We start from the raw sequence: 26,727 nt of genomic DNA on the forward strand, positions 1-26,727 counted from the left end.
CTCATCCAAAAATAACACGTCTCCAAAAAGTATTTTCAAATGTGATCCTAGCAGGGTCAACTTGTATAGTAACTAGTTTGTATAGTATAGTATAGTAGTTAGTTTGGTCTACGTTTGACTAAAGTGTCTTCCTATGGACTAAAATATAAAACTTTTTATGAATCAAACCTGTAGACCTCAGTCTTTTTGATAGTGTCCAAAGATGTCCACAGGAAGGCGCTGTAGGTCATGAACTTTGTTCTAGTAAGTAAATGGGCGTGTTTGCTCTGTGTGTGTTCAGTCTCTTAAATTACCCGCTGTAGGAAAGGAAATGGACTAAAGTTTGACAGGTAAGTTGATCTCGTACAATCTGAAACAGGATAAATGTAGCTGTGTAGTTAAAGTATAGAGGAGCTCTGTCAGAGTTTGTGGATTTGTTTATATTGGAAGGATTACATGTGCTATTGATCGCCATTGTTTTTGTACGTGGGATCAGTGTGTACCTGTACCGTGTAGTGTGACCCGGAGTCTTTCAGCGTTTCGTTTGTCTTTTTCCCCCCCCCCCCCCCCCTTGTTATGATTACATGTTTCCACGTTGTCTAAGAAGTAAAGAAAGGAAAGTGAAGTCTTTCTTTCCCCCCTTTGTTCTCATGCAGCTGAGCCACAGGGCTGCTCTTGTTTAACTCAGGGAATAAAGTAGAGATGGACGATTTCTGGGCGGGAGCCCTTTGGGCACTGAAGATTTGGCTGTACCTCGTAATCATCCTCATCATGATCCCATCCATGTTTGGATTCTCACTGGGCATTTCCGAGATCTACATGACCATACTGGTGAAAACCTTGGAGGTACTAACACACGTAATTCTTATGTCCCTCATAGGTTAATATGCTTTAAGCAGGTGGATAGATTTTGATTCTTGGCCATTAATATATGCTGTCTTTTCTCCACAGTGGGCCACTCTGAATATACAGAAAGCAAATTCAGATGAAGGAACACTCAAACCCTCCTCATCTAATGGTAAGTAGAAAGAAATTTGATTGATAGATCTAAAGAAAATGAGGCAGGGGCACTCTTTTACAGATAACTTGATGTCATATCCCTTATTGTGAAACTTTGGTTTAAGGAAAGCTTTGCGTCTGCTGCAATATGAGATTTCATCAGATACTTCATCATAAGTCTGTGCTGGCATGTTGCAATGATATGGCCACATTATAAAAAATAGACTGATTTACCTTTAAAGTGGCCTTTTTTAAAAATGCATGCATATAAAATACTCACGGAGCAAAACTTGCTGTGTCTTAAGGAAAAATGTTCATATTTTCTACCATACTACAGCTAATTTTTCACCAAAAAGTCTGTGGCGCTGAGGCTCAGTAACCTTTATGATAGGTAATAAGTAAAGTTGCTCTGGGAACCTTGTCTTATCTCACAAGATGCAATAAATAAACTCTTTATCAATCTCCAAGCTTCACAGGATGGTTTCCCATGCTGGAGCACAGAAAGACAGTTTGGTCAGCAAAAATTGCTCTCTCCAAAGTTCAAAGTGTGTGAGCCGAACATTTTTAACATGAGCAATGAGTGCAAGAAGTAAAAGTCCCTGAAGAACAGAAACAGGGCAGACATTGTACTGAATGTTTTGAGTGAATACGGCGTGTGTTAGTGTAGGTTCTGGACTTTGCCTGCTGAGATATGAGGTAATGTGGATCCAAGCTGAGGCTGTTTTTAAACTGTTCTCAGACCTGTTTGCCTTACAGTCTGTTCAGTATGACCATTATTAATAAAGACTGCAAGCAAAAACAAGTAAGAACGTTTAAGGACATGTTTTAGGCGACACATTTCATAAATTGAGTTGCTCTTTCTTGTAAAGTCCCTCCTATGATGAGAACTCCAGATACAGTATCTTATCACTAAAAGTATTACATGCCTGCCTGTTGTGCCATATAACACTGAGGTGATGTAGATTCAGTTCTGTTCTTTTTAAAGAATTTTATCTTGAGTTCATGCTCTGAATGGCTTCAGTCCTCATGTTTTGTTGTTGTTGTTTTTTAATGCGTTTTGTCAAAGTGCAGCACATAATGCTCTTCCAGGAACAACATTCCCGATTGAACTCCCTGACACATTCTTTAATCTTCTAACCCTAACATTGCCTTAAGACGTTTGCCAAGGTTGACTTATCTATGTGATTGTTACTAATATAAAAAAATCATATCAGCTAGTTTAATTGCATCACTGTGTGTGTCTGCGTGTCTGTGTGTGTGTTTGCATGTGTGTCAGGTCTCATCCAAAGGGAAAATGGATCAATGGAGAAGGAGCTCGAGGAACTTCGACGAAGTCGCCCAAAACCACCAGTGGGGGGTGATTTTACACTAAGTGACTGTTTCTATTTCACCCGACAAGGGATTGAGAGTATTGTAGATGATGAGGTACATTTTTTTTTATTAACACATCTGCAAACCTTGGTTTTAATTTTAAAATGAAAATGTTTTAGTCATGTTTGTCAACTTTCTATTTTAAAATCAGGTGACCCAGCGGTTCACTTCTGAGGAGCTGGTGTCCTGGAACTTACTGACTCGCACCAACAATGATTTCCAGTACATAAGTCTGAAGCTGACGCTGGTCTATGGCCTTGGCATCATTGTGAGATACTGCATCCTTGCCCCCCTCAGGTAGAAAAATACTGCAGAGTCCACCCACCCCAAATTTACTCTTTCCTCCACAGAGAAGCAATGTGGAAGACGGAGTCAAGACTCACCTGGTTGTGTTAAAAATGATCTCAACTGAGTTAAAACCTACTGAAAAAATTGCAAGCTGTATGAGAGGAAGAAGTTAATGCCATAAAAATATGCAATTCAAATTCATTTTTTACATAACATGCAGTAATTTATATTTCTGTTAAGTTTCAATAAAAACTCTAAACTCCAACTGACCTGCTGCTTGAAGGTGAAATGTGTCACTCTCTCTCCAGAATAACGTTGACCATCATCGGTGTTAGCTGGTTGGTAATAGGAACATCTGCAGTTGGATTGCTTCCAAACTGGAGGTGACTAAAAATGTTTTGTTTTGTTTTATCTTATACATTAGAAAAAGTACTATAATGGAAATCTTTTCTCAACAGTGTGTCATTTTTTTTCCTTGTAAATATTTATTTTTAGGATAAAGTTCTGGCTCAGTGAGTTGGTCCACGTGATGTGTTACAGAATCTGTGCTCGAGGACTCTCTGCCACGATTCGCTATCACAACAGGTACAAATGCTTTCCTGTTATGTACCACATCCTTAAAAAAGACTGGTTTTACCCTTTGTCTTTGATTTCAGTGTTGTCATTTCCTCTGCAGGGAAAACAAACCCAAAAAAGGAGGAATCTGTGTTGCCAATCATACTTCTCCGATTGACATTGTGATTCTGTGCACAGATGGCTGCTATGCTATGGTATGCAAAGAAGTCACCCTCAAATCAACTTATTTGGAGTTTTACATATAAAGAAACTGATTTGTTGTAAAACTATTTCTTTGCATTATGTGTTTCCTAGGTGGGTCAGGTCCATGGAGGCCTGATGGGAATTATTCAGAGAGCCATGGTGAGATCCTGTCCTCATGTCTGGTTTGAGAGGTCAGAGATGAAAGATCGCCATCTAGTGACCAAAAGGTTCATATTTCACTCCCTCACTTCAACACGTTTCTTTCAGGTCTTTTGCTTGGAAGTAGAAACGTATTATCGTCAAAACAAGAACGAGTATGTTTTGGAACGCTGATGCTGGATTCACTGCAGTTTAGATTCCAGTCTCTTTACTTTAATCCCTTCTCAATAAGGCACTCATTCTAATTGTTGAATGTATTTTTTATTGTGTGTATTTATAAATGGTTTCTATTACCTGTTCTGTTGTTTCCAGGTTGAAAGACCATGTGAACGACAAAAAAAAGCTTCCTATATTGATATTTCCAGAGGGTAAGCGTCACCAAGTAGACAGATAAAGTTACTTTATCCACTGCAGTTTGATCTTTGTATCATCAAAGAAAAGCCTGAGTGAGAGCTGTTATTTTAGCTCCGTGTCTGATGGCAGTCTGGCCACTGAGCTGTGACACACGAGCAGATATTTTCTATGTGGGTTTGGAAGAAGCTCACACAGCTGTCTGTTTAATCTCCTGTTTCTATAGGAACTTGTATTAACAACACATCTGTCATGATGTTTAAAAAGGGAAGTTTTGAAATTGGAACAACAATATACCCAGTCGCCATTAAGGTACTTCAGCCCAGTCTAGCATTCCTCCTTCATCTCTCAGTCACATATATTTGAGCCCTTTAGGTCACACATTTCTGCTACTTAATGCTTGTCTCTGTGCTTTTTAAACTTTTCCTAGTATGACCCAAAGTTTGGAGATGCTTTCTGGAACAGTTCCAAGCACAGCATGGTCAGTTACCTGCTGAGGATGATGACCAGCTGGGCCCTTGTATGCAATGTCTGGTACCTGCCAGCCATGCACCAACAGGTGTGTGTAACATGTGATGAATGAAGTCTATGTACATATCTGTATAGACTTAGGAGGACTTTAACTCGATCACATTTGTTTTCTTGAGACTTCAACTTGCCTAACTTGCTTAAATTGACTGTTGGTCTTTAGTCTTTATAATAAAACTGCTTTTATTTGTGACAATAAACGGATTCACACAGTTTTATTTCCCCCAAAAAATGTCAGGAGGGTGAAGATGCTGTCCAGTTTGCCAACAGAGTGAAGTCAGCCATCGCTCACCAGGGAGGGCTGGTAGATCTGCAATGGTAAGCTCTTACCTCATCCCTTTTAAAGTGATTCTAATTTAATGATTTCACAGACAAGAGTAACAGAGAAAGATGTAGTCCTTTGTCTGAATGCTAATCAAGTGTCAGTCAGCTCTTTTTTTTTTCTTTTTTTTTTATGACCTGGCCATAGGGAAACGTATGACACTGAATAATCGTTTAGTTCTGTCTGCATGCAGGGATGGAGGCCTCAAGAGGGCAAAGGTGAAGGAGACATTCAAAGAGCAGCAGCAGAAGAAGTACAGCAACATGGTGGTGAGAGATGACAGCAGCAGCAACAGCGACTGAGATCCTCAGTCAAACAAAGGCCTTGTCTTGTGTTGGAGAATATCTACTGGAAAAAAAAATGCAGTGGTCCTCCAGTGTTTTCTCTCTGGCTGTAACTGACTGGGAAAGCACAACAGTAGATTTAAAAAACTGTGAAAACTTAGGTACAGCTAAAGAGAGGGAAGTCTCAGTGATTCATAGATAACACAAGTGCAATATTGAACATTATGAGGAACTGAAAAAGGCAAGCTCCCTGTGTTTACTGCTGCTTTAAAAAAGAGTTTGGGGTCACACAGCATGTTCTATATTTTTTATTTTTTAGAAAATACAGAGACATTTTGTTTCAGCAATGATTACTGCAGTGTTCCAGTGGCACATTGATTTAAATAATGCGAGTTCAACATATGAAAAGGCTAAGTGATTATTTTTTTCCCCCCCACTGATTGCAGAAGCATTAAGTGTATGGAGCAACAGCACCTGTCGGTTTGATCATAGTCTCAAACACGTCCAGTAAAACAACTTTAGGATTTTAAAAACTATAATGCAACAAAGCTTCATGCACTCAGTAAACCAACTAAACTGCTTCTTTAAAGGGTACAACAGTTTTCAGCTGTGCTAACATGATAAATTTGATACATTTGTGGTAGGTAGCAGTGTGTTTGTAATACATGAACAACATTGCTGCAATCATAAGTTATGATTTTAAATTCTCCTGATTCTACAACCTTTTCATCAACATTTCATATTAAATGAAAACAAGCATTTTTTTTGACTCAGAAACAAAGACGCATTAAGTGACCCCAAACTACTGAGCACAGTGTTTACTGATGTGAAATGTGTGATTGCAGATGAGCCACTGGTTTAAAAAAACTGGCTTGATGAATGTGTAATTTGTCGACTTAAATGTGTTCTACTTGTTGTGTTTTTTGGTTTGTTTGTTTGTCTACATGTCAAAAGCCCATGGTACAAATGTTGTACTGTACAAATGAATTCAGGTGTTGCCGTGTAATACTGCAAAAGAATTCACGCCGATAACTACCAAACCGTGCTAGTTCTCAGTCAGCTTGAACGAACAAACACATTTGAGTTCAAAACTGACAGCAGCTTAGCATTTGTTATTCAAAAGGGAAATTTGACCTCGTCTGCTTTTCAAAAAAAGCCCACGAGTTTGACACTTGAATAATGAATGTTAACGTTGTTGTGCGTGACAGTCCAGTTCATTTAATGACAACATGAGCTGTAACTGCTTCACAGTATAACGCACAGAACAGACTTTTTAGATGGCTTCTCACTGGATGGTTTTTCTGAAATTTCATCCTCATGGCTTCCATTTTTCTCTGGGACTTCCTCTTTGGACCCTTAAAGCAGATTGAAGAAGCATTTGTTTTAGGGAGACTTTTTGAATGTTGCGTGTCCTGATATTTTCTGTTTGTTTGTCAAACTGTCAATGATCTCACCATCATTTTTGTGATCGCTGGGTTCTGATTTGTCCTGAGTGCTCTGTTTAAAAACAAGTTTGAATCAATGAAATTCTGTCTGAAAACCTTTAAACCAGTCGGCCTTTGACTGATGGAAGTACTCACCTGCAAGGAGTCCCCTTTTCTCTGTTGTGCTTTGAGTTCCTGATATCTGCAAGTATTAATGACAAAGTAGAAATCATAGCTAAGAAACTCTGCAGTCAGATGAATGACTTTGTGTTTTATAGTTTGGCCCATAAGTATTCAGATAAGAATATTCTTGTTTTCATTCAAGGGGTTAACCAAGACCCTTAACGCAGTTAATATACAGCTATTTTTATACATGGTCCTTCCTTTTCAGACACTCAGACACAGTTTTGTGATCTTGCAAGGTCTGTTGCCATAATTTATGAAAACTGGAGCAGATAAAATAGCACGAGTTAATTCCATGTGCTAAACTTGTATTTGTTTCACTGGAACTCTCAATATAAGGTTAACAGAAATGTTGGTGAAAAAAAGCCTTTAATGGCCAAATCGCCAATGTGTACAAAGTTTCTTAAAAAGAAGAAATCCTCTGGCCAGCTCAGCAACACCGAAAGGGTTAAAAGACCACAGAAGGCAACTGAAGTGCACAATGACAGAATTATTATGAAAACAGCTTTGAAACATCTAGACAAGCCAAGAACAAACTGGAGGAGGTAGGTGCGATATTGTCAAAGTCTACAATCAACAGCCACTGGTTAGACTAAGAAAACCAAAAAAACATCTAAATGCACAATTCTGGAAAAAATAAAATCTTTGGAAACCAAGATGAACTTGTACAAAAATAATGAGAAATTATGGAGATGTGCCAGTGGAACTGGGTTATTGGTGTTTATAGGTTAGGTGAGCATGTGACGATGCTGCAAACTGATCAGAGTGTGCTTCACAGTGCAAATGGACAATTACCTAAAGCAAACGGCAAAAGCAAACCAAGAGTTTCTCAAAGCAAAGAAAGGCTAAGAAGTCAGTTACCTGATCTGAACCTAGTAGAGCAGCTTTTCAGTTATAAAAAATGCAAAGCTGAAGGCAGAAAGGCCAACAAACAAGGAACAACTATAAGTGACTGCAGAAAAAGAAAAGAGCATCTCAAGGGAGGAAATACAGCATTTGGTGATGTCCATGGTTTCTAGACTTACAGTCGGTGAGTGCAAAGGATTTTCAGCCAAGTATCAAAACCAGTCTTTATGTATAAAACTATATTTGTTTGTCAAACTCATTTTAAACCTATGAAAATGGGATACTATGTATAATATGGCTGTGATTTCTAAATAGCTAATGTTAAATTGATCTTAACTATTGAGTAAAAGAATCTTCGTTTTGATTGGTTGAATTAAAATGTCCTTTGGTGTGGTACAGAGGTAAAACTACAAAAACGCTCACTGTCCAAATAAAAAATGATCTAACTGTGTGTCACAGCTTTCAAGTCTTTTTGTCTCTTCTTTTTGTAACCCGGTTTGGAAAAACAAACGGGATGGTGAAATATTTATGAGTGGAATTAGTGTCAAACATCTGTGTCTCCTCTGCCCAGTTCGGATGACAAACAGGTTGCTGTTGATTCAAATGGACAGAGTTAAATTAGGATGCCTTTATCTCCTAGCAATAAAGGCCAGCAGGTCTACAGTACAACATAGTTTAATGCAATGGTTATTCCATTAAGAGCAGTCTTGCCTCTAACATGAGCCAGCTGGTCATCATAAAACCAGACAAATAAAACCAGCAGTATATGCAGAGTATTCATTTGTAAGACAGACGAATGACGAATACAGTTGCAGTTTCACAGCAAAAACATCTTAAGTTGCTGTATTATAAAGTACTGCTGTTCAGTTTGTGTTAAACAATAACACAATTTCATCTAATGATGAAATAGTCACAGTTTTGTCCAGTGATTTGTCTTCAGACGAGGCTATAAATGTTGTTGATCAAGCATATTTAAAAAGATGCAGTTACATTTGATCACTATCTGTAGTAATCTCACCTTTGCAGATAGGAGTCGTTTTTTCTGTGGGTAGAATTTGTTTTCCTTTTCAGTCCTTGTGGTGTCCATGTTTTGCTTGTGTCTATTCCTACATCCACCCTGCCTGCAGCTCCAGATGCAATTGGCATCTTTGATAGCAGAAGTACAAATATCAGAAAAAAACCAAATCAAAACCAAAACTCTCAGTCATGTGGATGCAAACATGCACAGTCGCTCTTGTAGCTGAAAGAGGAGCTTGCCTTTCCGGACTTCACACACTCCTTGTTCTCTTGTGGACTTGGCTGATATGTTGGTAAGAAAGTGGCTCTGCAGTTTATGTGGATGTTTGTTGTTGTATCCGTGGCAACAGTACCCCCCAAAAAATGAAACAGCAGTGCCTGTGGCTGCAATGAATGCAGTCAGGGCCACCTTCTTTACTTTTAATTCTTAAAAAGTATATATGTATTTTTATATATATATTTGTTTGTTGTTGTTAGATTTATTTTTTTAAAAATGACTCAATTTTAGTAAAAACTAACATCAAATCTGTTATAAAAAAGGAAATGTTCTCAAAAAAGACATCATACTCAACAGACTTCTAAATAACAGATGAGATGTATTTCGTATTTTGATTACAGATGCATTCTTGTTTTTGTACTTTAAATAGGACACCAAAGTCAGAAAGGGTTGAAGTGAAAGTAATTCATCAGTGTTCTTGCAGCTCTCTCAACATAGGAACAAAAATAATAGTACAATAAGAATATATAATGCCATATCTTTTTTGTAAGCAGAGAATATAAGATAATGTCATTGCCATTTATGGATTCATGGTCATCAGGATTTGGTCTGGGTTTTTGCTGTTGTTGTTTTTTTCTATTTTGTATTCTTAATTGATGTATTTGAGGTTTGATATATGGTTGATATGATATTTATGGTTGATTGATGTTTTATTTGATCCAATCCAATCATTTTTATATATAAATATAATAGGGCGATTGTGGTTCAAGAGTTGGGAGTTCGCCTTGTAATCGGAAGGTTGCCAGTTCGAGGACAGTCTCGGTCGTTGTGTCCTTGGGCAAGACACTTCACCTACTGCCTACTGGTGTTGGCCAGAAGGGCCGATGGCGCGATATGGCAGCCTCACTTCTGTCAGTCTGCCCCAGGGCAGCTGTGGCTACAACTGTAGCTTGCCTCCACCAGTGTGTGAATGTGTGTGTGAATGGGTGGATGGCTGGGTGTGTAAAGCGGTTTGGGGTCCCTAGGGGAGAATAGTAAAAGCGCTATACAAATACAGGCCATTTACCATTTACCAAATATAAAGCACATTTGAAACAAAAAAGTTGAAAGGAAAGTTGTTAAATAAAATAAAAGATGCGCCATACACAGTTGCCCACACACATCAATAATTATATCTAAAGCATTACAGAAATACAGGAGACATGAATGAATAGTGGTATTGTAAAGCACTTTGAGGGGTCCCGAAAAGCGCTATATAAATGCAATCCATTATTATTATTATCATGTGATTCAGAAGAGGCTGAATCTTGGCTTATCATAATCACCCATATGCCTTGTGGCCTGGCAACTGTCTCTGAAAGGGAGACTTGTTTTGATGGCATCCCAATGTGCAAGAGTCATCACATCAGCAACATGTAAAATGAGCACAAATATGTGCACAAATACATGAAGTAACATATGATTACATTCCAACACAATGTTAGCAAAGTTTCCCTCCAAGAAGACGTTATTTCATAACGTTGCCTTGAAGCAACGAAAAGAAAAACTGAGTTCCTGAACATTCAATATACAAAAAACTTCATGAAACTTGACAAAACTCCTCTATAAAGCACATACACGTATCTGTCATTTACAATTTATGCCATTTTAAAAATGATTTCTAGAGCAAAAATTCTTACCTTCTTCTCACACCATGCGGTCCTGTGACCATGTGTCAGAAAAGGATTCCCCATCTTAAAATCATGCTTGATTATTCCTCCTACATCTCATTGGGCTTAGATTTCAGTTAAGTTCACATGTACTGGGCATAGGGCTTATTGCTTTCACTAACTCAAGGACAACACTGCACTGTAGACAGGTCAAATTATTAACAGCCAAGGTAAAATGGGTTTAGTTGGACTTCATGATATGCCTTCACACAACTGTGCCGTTCATGATTCTTCCTTCTCATCTCCATGTGTGATGATGTAGCAGAGAGACTTGTAGTCAATGTTTCCAGTTGGATCTATGGGAGCGAGAGCGAAGGCCTGATCCACCTGTAGGTTTATAAAGAGTTTGTCTGTTAAAAAATATCTTTAAAATTATATGAGAATCTGTCAAAAACAAAACACAAACCTCCTCTGCTGTGAATTTATCAGCCTGATTCATCAGTAGTCGTCTAAATCTAAAAAATAATCAAAAACAAAAATTAAAGGAGAGCAATATAAAATATTATACCATTACAGCCCATTTGCAACAATGTGAAAGCTAATTGCTGTCTTACTCATCCTTATTAACAAAGCCTGTTCCATTGGGGTCAAAAAGTTTGAAGGCTGCTAGTATGGTGTCTTCAGGATCAGTACCTGGAGGAAGATCAAATATCATCATCCATCACCTGAAAGCACCTCACAGGAATTTCAAAGATCTCTTTGAACATCTGTAAATCTCTCACCACTAAGTTTCTCCCCAAAAAGTGTCAGAAATACAGTAAAGTTGATGGGACCCTTCCCTTCATTCAACATTTCATCCAACTCCTCCTCTTTGACATTTAGCTTCCCTGGTACACAACAACACACAGAGACATGCCAATATACATTTACTAAATGCAGTAACAGTAGCAGGTCAACATCATTACAGCTTTCACTTATTGTAGTTTATTTGCTATCAGTTTATACCTATTTTCCCACCTTTGAAATATGGAAAAGATCAAATGTTGGAAGTAAAGAAATTACCCAGTTGTGCATAAGTTTCCTTCAGGTCCTGTTTTTTGATAACACCGTCTCTGTCTTGGTCAATGCAACCAAACGCCTGTAGGATGAAGAACACATCTGTGGCACATAACTATTTTTGAATCATAGAAAGAGTTTTATAACTGAAAAATGATGTTTTACTTTTAATAAATAACACATTTAGAGGCCAACTGTCAATACGTTTAGAAATACTTTGAACACATTTCTTTCAGACAGAGGATAAAAAAAGTGAAAACCTGATGCTTTTTCTTGGATGTTGGGAACTTTGCGTTTCTTTTGAAGTTGGTTAAAATAACTAACATTTCATTTTAACTAACAGGTCATTTTAAAATTTCTATTTAGTCTTGCAGTAGGCTTTAAACAACAATGAAAAATAAGTTAAATATGAATTTGAATTCATTTTTAAGGAATTGGTGTCATAAGCCGGTACTTTACCTCCTTGAACTCCTGTATCTGAGACTGCTCAAACATGGAAAAGACATTTGAGGAGGATTTCTGTCCTCCCCTCTGCCTCTTGTTGGAAGCTTTCTTGCTTGCCTGAGATGAAGAAAAAAGTATATATTATATATAATCCTACAGAGGGCACTGAACGGATCAAAACAACTGATTTCGCAGTACGTAAATAATGTTTTTAAATACACAGCATCTTCAAGATTCCTAAATCACCATAAAGACTAAAAACAGTGACTGGCTTACCATGTCTGAATGTAGGATTACTCCAATCCAGGTGATGATGGAGGGTTTTATGTATAGCCTGTGTTATCTTATCTCCTACCCTCCTATAATAGACTGCCATGGATAGCTGAGGCCCTTACATGGTTAAAGCTGTGTCAGTGTGTGGCTGAATGGACGTGATAAGTGTTGAAGCACACAGGATTCCTCTGGGCTGGAAAAAACAGATAAGAACAGAGACGACAGGAAAGGAGACCAGCAAAGTGACTTTGGACATTTGACAGTCATTTAAATAAATTCTTATAATTCACCAACTAAATCAGGCAATGAAGCTTAAAGTTTTTACAGAGAAATATTAGAATAATATTGGATTATAATGCAATGCAAAGGTTTTCTCAAAAACTAAATATTTTTTCTTAATGCCTTAACTTTCTGTTTTTATTTAACTAGTAAAATAATGATAATAATAATAATAATAATAATAATAATAATAATAATAATAATAATAACATATACAGCTATTAACAAATGAAACCGCTAAAATACATTTTTTTTAAGCCTAGTATGTTTTCTACTTAAAATAAGTATAAATCTAGAGTTATTTAACCCAGCTCTATTCCTTAACTAAAGTGAAAACCTTCTTGGTAGAAAATATGGTTTTAAAATACCTGGCAGGTACAGAAGCTATCCATTTCAATTTCTTCTGTCTCTTTACATAATTCTCAGACACTTCATGTTGTCGGGTTTTGTGATGATCATGCATCACAAAGCCTCTGGTTTCCTACACTTCCTGAATATTTCCACTCTGCAGTAAAACCACTTACAGCTGATTGTGGAATATCTAGCAGAGAAGAAAATTTCACACACTGACTTGCTGGGACTGTAGTATCCATTTACCGTTCGACCAATTCTTTTACAAATGTTTGTAAAAGCCGAGAGTTGTTTGATTTCATACACCTGTGGTAATGTGACTGAACACACCTGAAATCAAAACCACATCCAGTTTTGCCTTGCATTATTGGTCAAAAGTGGATTCATTACAATGATACTGTTTTGTTCTCTATTGTGTGGACACTCTGGAAACCCTACACATATTCCATATGTATGAGGACTGATGACATGGATACTCTAAGACACATCACCTGTGGTGGCCACGCCCTACTTGCCATTGTAGCTATATAAACACTATGCATGCGTGGCTTCTTCAAATCCCTGATTTCCACATAGTCTAGCATACGTGTGTCACCTTACCTTGCCAGAAGAGAGCTGGTCCCCATACCCCTCTCAGGGATTGCTTTTGTCTCTCCTACACAGGCCGGTGCAAAACTTGGCACTATATAAATAAAATGGAACTGAAATTTTATTTTCCAACGCAAAATTTGACCTTGTTGGAAGTTATGTCAGACTTGCCAGAGAGTAAAGACAGGGGGAAAGTGTGGTGTGGACAATTTCTGTCTGACTTCCAGAGCTAGGGGACTGGGAAAACCCTGCACTGTGGGAGAGCTTAGTTGCTGTTCATTTCCACCTGTTATAGAAAAGAAACAGCGTAACATCCAAAGCTTCTTAGGCAAACCTGTGTGACATTAAGAGTATAAGGTGTGACTTGTGCCCCAAGTGCATGTCCCTCAGTCATAATCGGCACATTTCACTGATGGATTAGGGCTAATCCAGGGGAGCACAGCTGTTTAAAGTTGTGGAATAAAGGTGCCTATGGAGGAGGGCCATGATAATTGTGTTCACTTAGAGAGCATAGAACCAGACCATGCAAGCTAGCGCGAGAGAAATCTATATGGTAACTTCCAACGTAGCCAGAAACCCTTTTTACAACTATATGCCGTAACCAACATGTCTCGTTTCCATGTTTAGCTCAGGAGGTAGAGGTCATCAAGTGATTGGGAAGGTTGGGGGTTTCATCTCCGGCTGTTCCAGTCTGCATGATAAATATCCTTGGACAAGATACTGACCCCAAGTTGCTCTCCGATGCAGTATGAATGTGTGTGAATGTGTCTCAATGTTAGATAGAAAGCACTTATGTGAGAAGCATTAAAAAATCTCCTTGTGTAAATTGGAGAATGAGGCAATTTGTATAAAGCACTTTGAGTGCGCAGGTAGAAAAGCACGATATGAGAACCAGTCCATTTACCAGTGTTCACTTGTCTGGTGTTAGTTTTCATGTCTGTCTCTTTTCTGTTTCACTTTCAAAGTTAACTTTGCTTGCTGTTTGTCCTTACCCGATTCCCTGATTGTTTTCACCTGTTGTTGATCATTCATATATCAATAATTTTCTGTTTAATCCCTGATCAGCCCTCCGTGTGTGCTCAATCCTCCCTGTGTCCTGTGCCAAGATATCACACATTTCCCTCTCTTGCAGCCCAGCTTGTTCCTTTTTTTTTTTTGCTTTTTTGGATTCTTGTCTAAAGAATTTATTTATTTTATGGGAAGTTATTTTAATATTTAAAGGCTTGCTTTTGGTTTACCATTGTGCCTGCAGTATCCTGCATTTGTGACAAACTTAGGTTTTAAACTTGGGAATTACTTTGTCCCTCTTTGGGGGGGAAACTCCCACTGGGTTTAAATCTGGGACTTTCCACCATTTGACCTTAGAACTGAAGAAGCTTCTCGGAAGAGAGGTGAAACGTCTTCAAGCAACTCAAAGAAGTCCAGACGCTTTTCTTTCCAAGCTCCTTAGACTACGATGACCTGGATGACTGAGAAGCTTCACAGACATCTTGGGAATTACTTTATGTTCTTTTATAGAAAAAAATCTCTTAAAATATTTTGTGGAATGAAAATAAGTACCATCTGTACTGACCGTTTCCATATGCAGGAGATGTATTTCTTTTGGAATTACAGCATTTTTGGTCTTACTCAATATATAGTTTTCCCTAACAACATGAGCATTTGTAAGCAATAGGAGAGTATTGAGGAGGCCAAAACTTTATTGGTCGTTATTAGTAACTTACAAATGAGAAAATTCTCAATTTCCAATTGTTTTACAAAGGTATGAGGTGGAGAGAGTGTAATACTTTCAGATATAATTTTAATAGCAGTCATTTGCATTTTTATATTAGGTAAGCTGGGTTTAGTTGGACTTTACGACATGCCTTCACACAACTGTGCCGTTCATGATTCTTCCTTCTCATCTCCATGTGTGATGATGTAGCAGAGAGACTTGTAGTCAATGTTTCCAGTTGGATCTATGGGAGCGAGAGCGAAGGCCTGATCCACCTGTAGGTTTATAAAGAGAAAGTTTGTCCACTGAAAATATCTTAAAAATTATATGAGAATCTGTCAAAAACAAAACACAAAGTTGAAAACACAAACCTCCTCTGCTGTGAATTTATCAGCCTGATTCATCAGTAGTCGTCTAAATCTAAATAAAAATAAATAAATGTTAAAGGAGAGGAAAAATAAGATACTTTAATGCAGTGGTCTCCAACTCCAGTCCTTGAGAGGTACTATCCTACAGCTTTTAGGTGCATCCTTGCTCCAACACACATGAATCAAATAAATGGCTTGTTACCAGGGCTTTGCCACACCTGATAGCATACTAAAGAGGTAATTCAACATGCATCTAAAAGCTGCAGGAGAGTAGCTCTCGAGGACTGCAGTTGAAGACCCCTGCTATAATGCTATGGGTCACACGGAACAACGTGAAAGCTAATTGATAAGAGTTCTTACTCATCCTTATTAACAAAGCCTGTCCCATTAGGATCAAAAGGTTTGAAGGCTGCTAGTATGGTGTCTTCAGGATCAGTACCTGGAGGAAGATCAAATATAATTCTCCATCACCTGAAAGCACCTCACAGGAATTTCAAAGATCTCTTTGAACATCTGTAAATCTCTCACCATTGAGTTTCTCCCCAAAAAGTGTCAGAAATACAGTAAAGTTGATGGGACCCTTCCCTTCATTCAACATTTCATCCAACTCCTCCTCTTTGACATTTAGCTTCCCTGGTACACAAAAACACACAGAGACATGCCAATATACATTTACTAAATGCAGTAACAGTAGCAGGTCAACATCATTACAGCTTTCACTTATTGTAGTTTATTTGCTATCAGTTTATACCTATTTTCCACCTTTGAAATATGTAAAAGATCAAATGTTGGAAGTAAAGAAATTACCCAGTTGTGCATAAGTTTCCTTCAGGTCCTGTTTTTTGATAACACCGTCTCTGTCTTGGTCAATGCAACCAAACGCCTGTAGGATGAAGAACAAAGAATATTTCAAATGAAGTGTGACACAGAACCATTTCTCAATTTTGAAAGCGTTTTATAATTAAAAATGTTTGTTAACTTTTATCGAATAACAAGTTTAGAGACTTACTGTCAATACTTTTAGGAAATACTCAAAAATAAGTTTGCAGTAATACATCTTTTCCAAGATCATTTCCCCAGGAATTTAAAGGAAGTGGTGTCATTAGCTGGTACTTTACCTCCTTGAACTCCTGTATCTGAGACTGCTCAAACATGGAAAAGACATTTGAGGAGGATTTCTGTCCTCCCCTCTGTCTCTTGTTGGAAGCTTTCTTGCTTGCCTGAGACAAAGAAACAGTTACTCTTATACATAATCCTATAGAGGGCACAGTACGTAAAGAATGTTTTTAAATACACAGCATCTACAATTTTGCGAAAGACTTCTAAAATCACCATAAAGACTAAAAACAGTGACTCCCTTACCATGTCTGAATGAATGAAGGTGGGCTCCCAGCCAGGCGATGATGCTAGGTGGGTTTTATGTATAGCCTGTGTTATCTTATCTCCTACCCTCCTATAATAGACTGCCATGGATAGCTGAGGCCCTTACATGGTTAAAGCTGTTTCAGTGTGTGGCTGAATGGACGTGATAAGTGTGAAGCACACAGGATTCCCCTGGGCTGGAAAAAACAGATAAGAACAGAGACGACAGGAAAGGAGACCAGCAAAGTGACTTTGGACATTTGACAGTCATTTAAATAAATTCTTATAATTCACGGATTAAATCAAGCTCTGAAGCTTAATTTATGATGGAGGTTTTTACAGAGAATAATATTGGATTATACTGCAATGCAAAGGTTTTCTCAGAAGTTTTCTGTTTTATTTTCTTTTTCTTTTGGTAATGATGTTTAAATAAAAATAACTATTATTATTATTATTATTAATAATAATAATAATAATAATAATGTAATTGTTAAAAAAAACAATATATTTTCAAGTTAAAATACTTACAGGTACATTAGGTATCTGTCTCTTCTTTCTCTTTGTGTAATTAACACTGATGTATTTAATAATACATATGAATATACGGACAAATGTTTTGGGCAATACACATGCCAAGAAGCTTCTGCACAGTTTTCCTGCTGATGTAAATGCCATAGGAGGTTTGCATATCTAGGAAGGAATATCCAGGAGTGAAGAAATTTTACAAAGTAATCTATTGCAACTGTAGTATCCTATTACAGTACCGTGCTCAAACTCAGCGTGCTCTTTAAAACAACCCATTCTTTCACATATGTTTTTAAAGGCAGACTCTGTGGCTACGTGCTTGATTTTATACATCTGTGTCAATGGAACTGAAAAAATGTTAATTGTGGCCCGATATCTTCCACGATATGGATATCTTTTCTTCATATAGTGTATTCATTATATTCCTTAGAACATTTGAGCAGACCTGCCAATCTGTTACAATACATGCTACATTTACAGGAAGGATATTATATTGATGTTTGGTAGTTCTTATTTCATTAATATGACATCAGGACAACTACCTTCAGTTTTGATACATTACACTGATGTTGTTTAGTCCTTGAAGGCTGGAATGTCAGAGAAGAAGAAGAAAAAATTTTTTTTTTGCTGTGCTATCAAAAATAATTGATATTTGGTGTTGAAAATAAAAACAGATTCAGTTGAAGTATTATAGTTTATTAAGTACTTTTATTTACAGTTAGGTTTATTCACATCCAAAGCACATTTAAAGAACAACACTATACTAGGTAACACAGTAACAAAATTTGTAAACATAACATTTAAATATACAATACCAAAGATATATTTAATTGCTCACAAACAGGAATTACACAACAAACTAATAAACTTGATTTAGTTATAATTTACAGCCGTATTTACAAAACTGGCATTATAATACACTGTCATCAATACTACATAAGTCCTTCATGAAATACTCCCATCCACACAACCAGACGGAGGTGACACACAAGAAGTATGAATCTTAAACAGCTCTCACACTAACGTCTGTCTTATGTGCAACAATCAACGTTCAGAAAGTTCAGAAATTATGGATTTGCTAAAGCCTGGTGTGATACTACCAAGTGCAGCCTCTAATAAGAGGTTGATCCATTCTTGTCTTTACACCCTACAACAATAACCAATCAGTTTTCTTACAAACAGCCTGTAGTAAGGGCACATCAGTGGATTTCATAAATATCCTCCCATCAGAGTTCAAGCTTTCCTCATCACTGCGCATTCAGGAGACTGATCAGTGCATAATTGCCCTTAATCCGCGAACAGATTTGTAGCCATTTTACAGGCCACTGCTGAGATAAGAGCAGCTCCACGACCGCTCCCCTCCTCTGACTGGATGAAGGTGATATCAGAGTGAGGTGTTAGGTCCCTGACGACTTTGTGGAACCTGTCACGGAAACTGAGACATACAAACAATTGGTCAGAACAATCTTCTCATCCTAATTTCTCTCACTTCCTCTTGTGTCTTTAGAACAGCTATCTAATAATTTTTAAGTTTAAGACACAAAATCCCTATACATAAATGTGTTTTGAATCTTCTACTTTCTGCTTCTCCTGTTCACATTCGACTATTTCTTTCTTCTTTTTTTGGAGAATTGACTTTTTCTTTAGAGCAGGTACATCTAATCTCATACGATTAAATTTGCTTATATATTTAAAAGGTTTAATTAAAGTATACACTATTCAAAAGTCTAAGAGCATTCCTTACCATGGGTGCAACTTGTAGACAGATCCATCGATGCCCACTGTGATCTTCATGGCTTCCTCGCTGCGTCTCTCCCGCATCAGGTTGATGACACCAGCGAGCCCTGTGGCGCACATGTGAGCAGAGCGAGTGGAAACACTCTCGCAGACCAGACGCACAATGTCACAGTCAAGCTCTGAGGGCAGAACTCCCAGCGAGGACAGGATGTTGTAGATTTGTTTTCTATCCCCAGTGTCACTGTAAAAAAAAGAGAGAGAGAAACATTTACAAATTCAGCTTCTAGAGGCACAATGCAGAAAATGTAGTGTGTTGAAAATATATTTTCTTTCATTTCTGGTTCCACTAAATATATAAAATTTAATAAACGCCACATGTTTTCATCACATAGACTATTTAATTTTGTCCTAATGAAATATTCCATTGATAAACTCAAGTCATGATCTGTTACTTTCTTCCATCTGTTCATATACAGATGTAATGCTTTCAGGCATAACAAATAGGATCTTTTGTCATATTTTTAATTGGCAGCATTCCTTTAAAAAAAAAAGTTTACTCAGCCCAGGTTAGGATACTCACCTCTCCACCTGTGAGACATAGCGTGTCTCAAAGCTTCCACGTGTCTTCAGCAGCTCTGAGGCTTCACCATTAAACAGCAGGTCTTCATTTACTAGCTTCATCATAACAAGCCTCACCAGTTCACCCATGTACTTCCCACTGATAAGCTTCTCATATCTGCAGGAGATAAGGGGGGAAAAGAAGAGAGAGAGAGAGGCAATTTTAATGACAGGAAAATATTTTATGGGAGATGTGAGGGAAAACGAGGGCTAAACAGGAATGATGTGTGTCATAAAACACATGAGCAAACAACTGTGACTGGTTGGGGAAAGAATGACAATGGGTTGGGAAGGCGACGCCGAAGCTAAAGAGGCTGAATGAGGTTGAGCTCTCTGCAAAATCTCTGCATAAAAGGTAAACAGCCATTAGGCTAACAGTTACTGGCAAGCAGCAGCAGAGATAGATGATTAACCCGACGTCCGCTTCATTGAACTCATCACTGACGTATGAGGGCTCTGGCCATTTACTACCATCCTGAGGAAAAATAGTGGGTAACTAAGCAACTGCACAGAAAGCTCAGGTGAGGGTCAGGTGAGTACTACCAGACAATGATAATGAGTTCAGAAAAAACATGTAACATGTTGTAAATGACTTAATTTACACTCCACGCCCACCACTTTAAGCCCTTCAAACAGGTGGCAGCCCTGACTGCACGTGTATTCAGTAGACGTTTGAAAATGAAAGAGCTGTGTGACATGTATGCTATATGTTTGAACTAAATATAATGTTCTGCGTTTACTCACAGCTGCTGTCCGGGGTTAATTGAGGCTTCGTCCACCACTCTGTCGTACTCCAGTCTAAAGTCCTCTAGCTCCCCGTTGTCTCCGAAAGCCCCCCATTCTGTGTTCACACACATCCGGCCCTCCTCCCCTTCAACCAGCTCCACAGTCCTCATTTCCTCCATGTAACATGCATTGCAACCAGTACCTGGTAAGAAAACAGACCCACAAACATTATATGGATGCTCATTTCTGCAAGAGTCTAGATATGAGTCAGACTTCAGGCTGGTTGCACGTATGCATTTACAACTTCTTACCAACAATCATCCCGACTTCACAGCTGCGATCTTCATAATAGCAGGAAATCATCGTGGCAACTGTGTCATTCACCATGGCAACCACATCCATCTCAAAGTCCTGTGTGACGATACAAAATTTTAATTCACAGAATTAAATTCAACCACTATATCTACAGCTGTACTTTTAAGAAGAAAGAATCCTATACGTCCACCCACCCCTCGTCTCTTGATGGCGTCTCTGAGTAAACCCACAACATTGTTCCCTTCTGCACCGGAGGCCTTGAAGCCTTTGGTCCAGTTAAGCAGGATTCCCTGTTATGGTAAAAAAAAAAAAGAAAAAAGAGAAGAAGTAAACTTTAAATGCATGACCTTTATTATACAGTGGTTTATTTATTATACCATCACCTACCTTAAATTAACATTACTAATCTTCATCTTTCCTTTGTCCAGAATATTCACTATCCCTTTGTGTTTTAGTCTCCACACCACTCAACCTGAGCTGTCCCTCTAGCATACTCATTTCTAATCGCATCTTTACATCTTAAACTCTGCCACCTCCTGTCTATCGTGGTTTTTTTGGTTATTTACTTGCATTGCTGAACAGACTGTTATACTGTTTGTTGGCTCCCATTTGGGTATAAAAAGTGAAATCATCTCTGCTCTTCATTAATTTTTAGTTCTAAAGACATTTTGAAACATTTGTAAAATGTTTGTATAAAATGTTTGTTTTCTTGTTTTTATGACAGGTGGTCTAATAAATAAAGAACTGTAGATGAAAAGCTTCTACAAGTCCAGCAAATAAAGGAATTGTTAGAGGTAGAAGGGTATGAGAGTAAATTCACCCACCTTGTCAATGTCCTCATGTCGTACTGGAAAGGAGAACGTGAAACCCAGAGGAAGCTTCTTGTGCTTGATGTGGTGTTTGTCCAAGAAATCTGACATACACTCTGCTATGTAGTCGAATAGCTGCAGAGATATTAAAAAGTTATTTCACAAGAGTAAAAAAAGAAATGCTTGCTTCTATAGATAAATCGGAGTATTACTAACCATTTCAGCAGTCCCAGTCATGGCATCTTCAGGAATGGAGTACATTTGGTTCTTTGTTTCAACCTTGAAGCTCCTCTCTTCGTCTTCACCCACTTTCACAAGCATCACACGGAAGTTTGTGCCTCCCAGGTCCAGAGCCAAGAAATCACCAACCTCTATTGGGAGAAAACACCATACATTAGTCTTTCAGTGCTACATTAAACTTAAGTTCACATAGGAAAGACTTCATCTAAACACTGGCAATCCTCTCTTTCAGAAGTCATGACCCACCTGATCCTTCAGGGGTGGAGCAGACATAAGTTGGAAGCATTTTAACGCTAGCCTCTTCATGTGTCTCCAAACGCAATCCTCTCTCCATTTCACGCTGCATCCTCTTCATGATCTCTTTCAGGTCTTCTTTATTCAGCCTGAACTCGGACAGGATCTGGTCCACCTGCATTCAGAGGAGAGATGAAGTAGGTGAGAACCATTTGACACCATATTATAAACACCGGACAGAAACTTTAACAGGAACAAAAGAATCACAGCACCGGAAATTTGCTGACTACAAATCTTACCGCGATGACTTTATCAACCACAGAGTCGTAGCTACTAGGCAACTTCACCATCTGGTCGAGTTGAACGCTGACACAAGGCATCTTCACAGGCTTAACAAAAAATTCGCTTGCGTGTGTTTTTAGGAGTTTGGTGAGTGTGAGACCACCCAGTGTGTGTGTGCAGAGTGAGTGAAGTGTGAGTACCACTGAACAATCCTCCGCTGCTTTTATTCTCAGGTGAAGGGGGCTGGACACACCAAATCCTATCGCCCTCCCCTTCCCAACCTCACCCCATCTGGCCAAAGAAGTGCAAACATACACAAAAGCCCACATGCACACAAAGAGGTATAACCTCTGGGCAAAGTTCTAAAATGTTTTGACCTTGTTCCTCAAGATATATTTCATGACGTGTTCATTTTATTGCAAGAAGACAAATTTTAACTTGTTTTTTTTATTGGCATAAGATTTTTAGTGTCATATTTTCTATTGTGTTATATTTTTTATTTAGTTAGAAGGTTTTGGGTTTTGTTTTGTTTTGTTTTTGCTCTAAATTCAGTTTAGTTTAGTGGTTTGGCTTGTTTTAGTGTTTACTTGTTGATTTTGTTGTATTGCTATTGGTGATATTTTGCAAACTTTTATATTTAAAAGCAAGATGATGCAATACAACAACGCCAGCAGGCAATCACATAGACATCTGCATTTATTTAAATGGCTTCGTAAGCAGTAGTAATTGCTATAATAGTACAAAATCTTTTGTTAATTTTTATTTCTAAGTCTAGTTTTAATTTTACTTTTGACTGCTGTGTTTTAGTTTAGCTAAAGTTTAGTTAGAGTTTATTATAATGACTACGCTGATAGAAATAGTCAGATATGACATTTTGCCTTTACTCTATTTCTACAGAGGCTCTATCTTGGCTCAGTATACATTCATATTTTATTAATCGGTTATTTAAATACATAATCACAATTAAAAAAATTTATTTAATAAACATTAGGGCTACCACATAATTTTAATCTAATTCTGATTCTGTGATTCTGATTTTGAGCACTGAATATGTTTTAATGTTGTTTGCCTTTACTGCCGTGGTTTTCAGACTTCACAAAAAAGCCTGAAAACTCTCAAAAAATGCATTTTTGTTAAATTAGATCATAATAACATCACAATAAACGTGATCTCCCAGTAATATTATGTGATTTGTTAAGTTGAGGAACTCACTATCCATTAATGTTAAGTTTTAAGTTTTCAAGGTTATCTGTTACTTTTATATACGGAATTACTTTTAGCCTCAATCTACTTTAGAATGCTTTTTTTTTAACATGACATGTCAACTAACCCTGTGGCCCAAACTTATAATTGATTTTTCTTTTAGAAGAACACCATGCAAAGCTATGGGGTTGCTCAATGTTAGACCTGAAAGATACTCTTATGTTTGCGAAACTGCAAACATGCCGAAATTAGAAATAAAAAGGGTTGAATGACCTCCAAAACTTAAAATAGCACGCCAGAGGTGAAGGTCTCCTCTGCTTATCAGCTCCAACAGTTTACCTGTCCAGAGGTAAGAGCTTTTTTTAGCTCTGACCTTTTTCTCTAATAGTTTGCTGGACCTGAGTTCAGGGTTTTTTTAGTAATGGCCTTGATTTTTGAAGGATCAGCATCAGTACTGTGAGATAAGTAAACCCAAAGAATGCGAATGACTTACTTTCAAGTTTGAATAGTCATTAACTGTGCATGTTATATGTATTTGTTGCTTTGGTATAACTATACAATGCTTAAAAATGAATAAAATAAAAATAATAAAATAAAATTACAACTTGTTTCTATCAGGTGGGATATCTGATATGTTTTTAAACTTTGGTCTCTTACATCTGACACATTTCTTGAAAATCTTTTGAAGTTCTCAGCACTGAATGTGCATATACCAAAACAGTTCATACATGTGGTAGTTTGCCATAGTAAACCTGCAAAATGCTGCAACTTAATTCAAGTGAAGTATTGCTATCAAAATGACATGTTCCTTTGGCATGAGATCAACCAGAATGGTCAAAAAGATGTTTTGTCAGTGCTCTGATTTAAGTCTTGTCTTGTTACGTCTTCCCTGATGCCAAATATAACCTCTAACAGACTTCTTTATCAAAGAATAACTTCTTCTTTTTTTAAATCAAAGTGGATGGTCTTCTGATGCTGAAAGCAAAATGACATTTGCATTCATCTGTATGTAACATGAGGGAAAACATGTCTTGATGTATGCTCGATCATCCAGGTAAGGAAATCCCAGAAAGTTGATTCTGTTCATCTGGACGTAACGTTTTCAGTGGGAGAGACGTTTCGTCACTCATCCAAGTGACTTCTTCAGTCTCAGCTGAATGCAGGTTTCCCAGCAATATAAACAGTACATTTGCATAATGAAACTAGCACCACTGATAAAAAATGGTTGGAAAAAGCTGCAGTCAGTTGAGACTGAAATAGTCACTTGGATATGTGATTAAATGTTTCTCCCACTGAAAACACTACGTCCAGAAAAACAAAACTTTGTGGGATGAAGGAAAACGAATTTATTTTACTGCAGTGGTCACACACTACACTAAATGCAGTTACAACAAAAGCTAAAAATGTTACACAAATATTGCTATTAATACCTAAAAATCGTAACTATGTTTACAGTAACAAATCTGTGCTGGAACTCACTGGATTCCAGCTGGCTTGGCCGCAGATTCTCACCAACCTCTCTTTCACAAGAAGTTGCTGCACTGTAATACTTTTAACTGTGAAGAAAAATTTAGTGCGTCTTCTTTCTGCTGCCTTCAAGTGTCATTCAACTGAGCCAAAGCCACTGAGGAAGCACTAATGTGTTTGTGATTTGTCTGATTTTTACTTGATTTTCACCAGCTGGTATGTGTTTGACTGATTCTAATAATAAAACAATATGATATTTTAAAGGGGGGGGGGGGGTTATAATGCTGGGCGATGAAATTGTTAGAAGCATGTTGTAACACGCACGCAGTTTGTTTAGTTTGTGTCCATTTACAGGGAGAAATTGAATGTGTGCCAAGTGCTTGTCAATAGATGATTATCCAGTTAATTTAACATGTGGCCTGTTTGCACAGAAGCCTGCCTGAATGGATCTCCAGCTGTCTCTCGCAAAGTAAACTTCAGAGACTGAAGCAACTGTGTTGTTCGATTACACAAAAAGAAACACAAAGATCTGTAGCGTTATAGTGTATTACTACAAACTGTACATCAAGGACAATTCATTTGTTTAACCATGTTCATCAAGAAATTAGTGCAAGGAAATGGAAATATTTTAGCTCCGTCTTATCCTGTTTTCTGTATCCAACTGTAGCCATGATACAACAGATACTTAGAAGATAGTCATGCATTTATTTACCTTTTGCCATTAATAGTCCATTTATAGTATAATATCATATCATTGATATCAATATCATTGAATTGAGAACTATACTGTAGCTATACCCTTCTTCTAAAAGTCAGTGCATCATGTAATATGGCAAACACAATTTGTGACTTTTCCTGTGTACCTCTTTAGTTTACTGTCATGATTATGCATATATTAATCTATCTGGAATGCATCTGTTCAGAAATTTATTTGATCACATTAAAATTTTGCAGATAGCTAGATTTAAAAACAAACAAAGAACTACTTCTTTACCTTTTCCATCGTATTACAATGATGATTAAATCCCAAGTGTCCTGCTGACCATTAGTCTTGGAGGTGGAGGTTCCCTCCCTTTAGGAGTTTTGATGATTCCCAAGTTGTTGCTCCTATGGTGTTTTGCCTCGGCATAGGTGCATGAAAGGCCCAACCATTATTATGTCCCCAGCATTTGGTCTACATAATGCTCAGCAGCAGCTTGAAACCACATTTACATATCTGCAGTTTTTCTACTTTCAAAGTTTTAAACAGAAAAATAAAATCTGCAGGCGTCCTAAATATCTTAAATAACTTTTGGAAATTTCTTCATTCTCGCAGATACTTTTGGCAGAAAGTATAAAAACAAAAAGAATTTGTCTTAACTCTTACACACAGTAAACTCAAACCTTCATTGATAAATAGCCTAAATTACATCCTAAAGAATATGTATGGGAAAAAATGTAGTATTAATTTTTGCTATCTACGTATGTATCTACTTATTACACACATAAATGCTACATATTTTAAATATTCAAACATTTGTTTCTAGGCAAAAACCTATGGACGTCTTCATTCTTGTTAGCGCTTCCAGTTAATATCCACGCAATGAGTATGCCATCCAAGAGTCAGTTAAACAAGAACAACAAGACAATAAATTATCCAACCAAACCTTTGTTGCATTGATAAATCCTTACATCTTTAAGCAAAAATGGAGAAAAATATGAAAGCAACCTCCAGTTTGTAGGCAAACTTCTCACTGACAGTATCTCAACTCAAACAAAAT

General features: G+C 37.5%; 4 protein-coding genes across 7 annotated transcripts; 1 reads left to right on the forward strand and 3 right to left on the reverse strand.

The window, feature by feature from the left end:
• Positions 1 to 210: 210 nt before the first annotated feature.
• agpat9l (1-acylglycerol-3-phosphate O-acyltransferase 9, like) lies at positions 211 to 7,944 on the forward strand. Of its 2 annotated transcripts, none has more exons than XM_026186670.1 (14): positions 211 to 329; positions 636 to 825; positions 931 to 997; positions 2,255 to 2,403; positions 2,501 to 2,646; positions 2,946 to 3,020; positions 3,133 to 3,222; positions 3,314 to 3,407; positions 3,508 to 3,623; positions 3,868 to 3,923; positions 4,133 to 4,218; positions 4,337 to 4,465; positions 4,673 to 4,752; positions 4,950 to 7,944. In XM_026186670.1, exons 2-14 carry the CDS (start codon positions 682 to 684, stop codon positions 5,056 to 5,058), a joined length of 1,341 nt encoding a protein of 446 aa, XP_026042455.1. In that variant the 5' UTR covers positions 211 to 329; positions 636 to 681; the 3' UTR covers positions 5,059 to 7,944. The 2 variants fall into 2 exon arrangements, with proteins under 2 accessions (XP_026042455.1, XP_026042456.1); XM_026186671.1 differs by having other exon boundaries at positions 668 to 825.
• Positions 7,945 to 9,817: 1,873 nt separating this feature from the next.
• On the reverse strand, positions 9,818 to 12,252 carry LOC113034220 (myosin regulatory light chain 2, atrial isoform-like). Of its 2 annotated transcripts, none has more exons than XM_026188618.1 (7): positions 12,145 to 12,252; positions 11,892 to 11,993; positions 11,439 to 11,514; positions 11,159 to 11,263; positions 10,991 to 11,069; positions 10,843 to 10,891; positions 9,818 to 10,763 (listed from the first exon to the last, which is right to left on the reverse strand). In XM_026188618.1, exons 1-7 carry the CDS (start codon positions 12,250 to 12,252, stop codon positions 10,659 to 10,661), a joined length of 624 nt encoding a protein of 207 aa, XP_026044403.1. In that variant the 3' UTR covers positions 9,818 to 10,658. The 2 variants fall into 2 exon arrangements, with proteins under 2 accessions (XP_026044403.1, XP_026044402.1); XM_026188617.1 differs by having other exon boundaries at positions 12,153 to 12,203.
• Positions 12,253 to 15,049: 2,797 nt separating this feature from the next.
• Positions 15,050 to 16,919, reverse strand: LOC113034219 (myosin regulatory light chain 2, atrial isoform-like). The gene is made up of 7 exons (XM_026188616.1): positions 16,812 to 16,919; positions 16,568 to 16,669; positions 16,257 to 16,332; positions 15,978 to 16,082; positions 15,810 to 15,888; positions 15,453 to 15,501; positions 15,050 to 15,356 (listed from the first exon to the last, which is right to left on the reverse strand). The coding sequence occupies exons 1-7, from the start codon at positions 16,917 to 16,919 to the stop codon at positions 15,252 to 15,254; spliced, it is 624 nt and encodes a 207-aa protein (XP_026044401.1). The 3' UTR covers positions 15,050 to 15,251.
• A 1,255-nt stretch (positions 16,920 to 18,174) lies between these two features.
• Positions 18,175 to 26,238, reverse strand: gck (glucokinase (hexokinase 4)). Of its 2 annotated transcripts, none has more exons than XM_026187401.1 (10): positions 25,962 to 26,238; positions 22,028 to 22,190; positions 21,758 to 21,912; positions 21,557 to 21,676; positions 20,927 to 21,022; positions 20,729 to 20,828; positions 20,436 to 20,619; positions 19,654 to 19,809; positions 19,081 to 19,314; positions 18,175 to 18,771 (listed from the first exon to the last, which is right to left on the reverse strand). In XM_026187401.1, exons 1-10 carry the CDS (start codon positions 25,968 to 25,970, stop codon positions 18,624 to 18,626), a joined length of 1,365 nt encoding a protein of 454 aa, XP_026043186.1. In that variant the 5' UTR covers positions 25,971 to 26,238; the 3' UTR covers positions 18,175 to 18,623. The 2 variants fall into 2 exon arrangements, with proteins under 2 accessions (XP_026043186.1, XP_026043187.1); XM_026187402.1 differs by lacking the exon at positions 25,962 to 26,238 and adding an exon at positions 22,315 to 22,607.
• Positions 26,239 to 26,727: the final 489 nt, after the last annotated feature.

This window comes from Astatotilapia calliptera, chromosome 12 (genome assembly GCF_900246225.1).
Source record: "Astatotilapia calliptera chromosome 12, fAstCal1.2, whole genome shotgun sequence".
In the NCBI taxonomy this organism is placed as follows: Eukaryota; Metazoa; Chordata; class Actinopteri; order Cichliformes; family Cichlidae; genus Astatotilapia; species Astatotilapia calliptera.

What these genes read in the sequence shown, in the direction of transcription:
- agpat9l (XM_026186670.1), top strand. Translation starts at nt 682, where the DNA reads ATGGACGATTTCTGGGCGGGAGCCCTTTGGGCACTGAAGATTTGGCTG. An exon ending in ACGATTCGCTATCACAACAG is followed by an intron (nt 3,223 to 3,313) that starts GTACAAATGCTT and finishes TTTCCTCTGCAG; the next exon opens with GGAAAACAAACCCAAAAAAG. An exon ending in TATACCCAGTCGCCATTAAG is followed by an intron (nt 4,219 to 4,336) that starts GTACTTCAGCCC and finishes AACTTTTCCTAG; the next exon opens with TATGACCCAAAGTTTGGAGA.
- LOC113034220 (XM_026188618.1), bottom strand. Translation starts at nt 12,252, where the DNA reads ATGGCAGTCTATTATAGGAGGGTAGGAGATAAGATAACACAGGCTATA. An exon ending in CATTCAGACATGGTAAGCCA is followed by an intron (nt 11,994 to 12,144) that starts GTCACTGTTTTT and finishes TCTTCATCTCAG; the next exon opens with GCAAGCAAGAAAGCTTCCAA. An exon ending in GGAAACTTATGCACAACTGG is followed by an intron (nt 11,264 to 11,438) that starts GTAATTTCTTTA and finishes GTTGTGTACCAG; the next exon opens with GGAAGCTAAATGTCAAAGAG.
- LOC113034219 (XM_026188616.1), bottom strand. Translation starts at nt 16,919, where the DNA reads ATGGCAGTCTATTATAGGAGGGTAGGAGATAAGATAACACAGGCTATA. An exon ending in TTTTGGGGAGAAACTCAATG is followed by an intron (nt 15,889 to 15,977) that starts GTGAGAGATTTA and finishes ATCTTCCTCCAG; the next exon opens with GTACTGATCCTGAAGACACC. An exon ending in ATAAATTCACAGCAGAGGAG is followed by an intron (nt 15,357 to 15,452) that starts GTTTGTGTTTTC and finishes ATAAACCTACAG; the next exon opens with GTGGATCAGGCCTTCGCTCT.
- gck (XM_026187402.1), bottom strand. Translation starts at nt 22,395, where the DNA reads ATGCCTTGTGTCAGCGTTCAACTCGACCAGATGGTGAAGTTGCCTAGT. An exon ending in TGGTTGATAAAGTCATCGCG is followed by an intron (nt 22,191 to 22,314) that starts GTAAGATTTGTA and finishes CTCTGAATGCAG; the next exon opens with GTGGACCAGATCCTGTCCGA. An exon ending in GACATGAGGACATTGACAAG is followed by an intron (nt 21,023 to 21,556) that starts GTGGGTGAATTT and finishes TTACCATAACAG; the next exon opens with GGAATCCTGCTTAACTGGAC.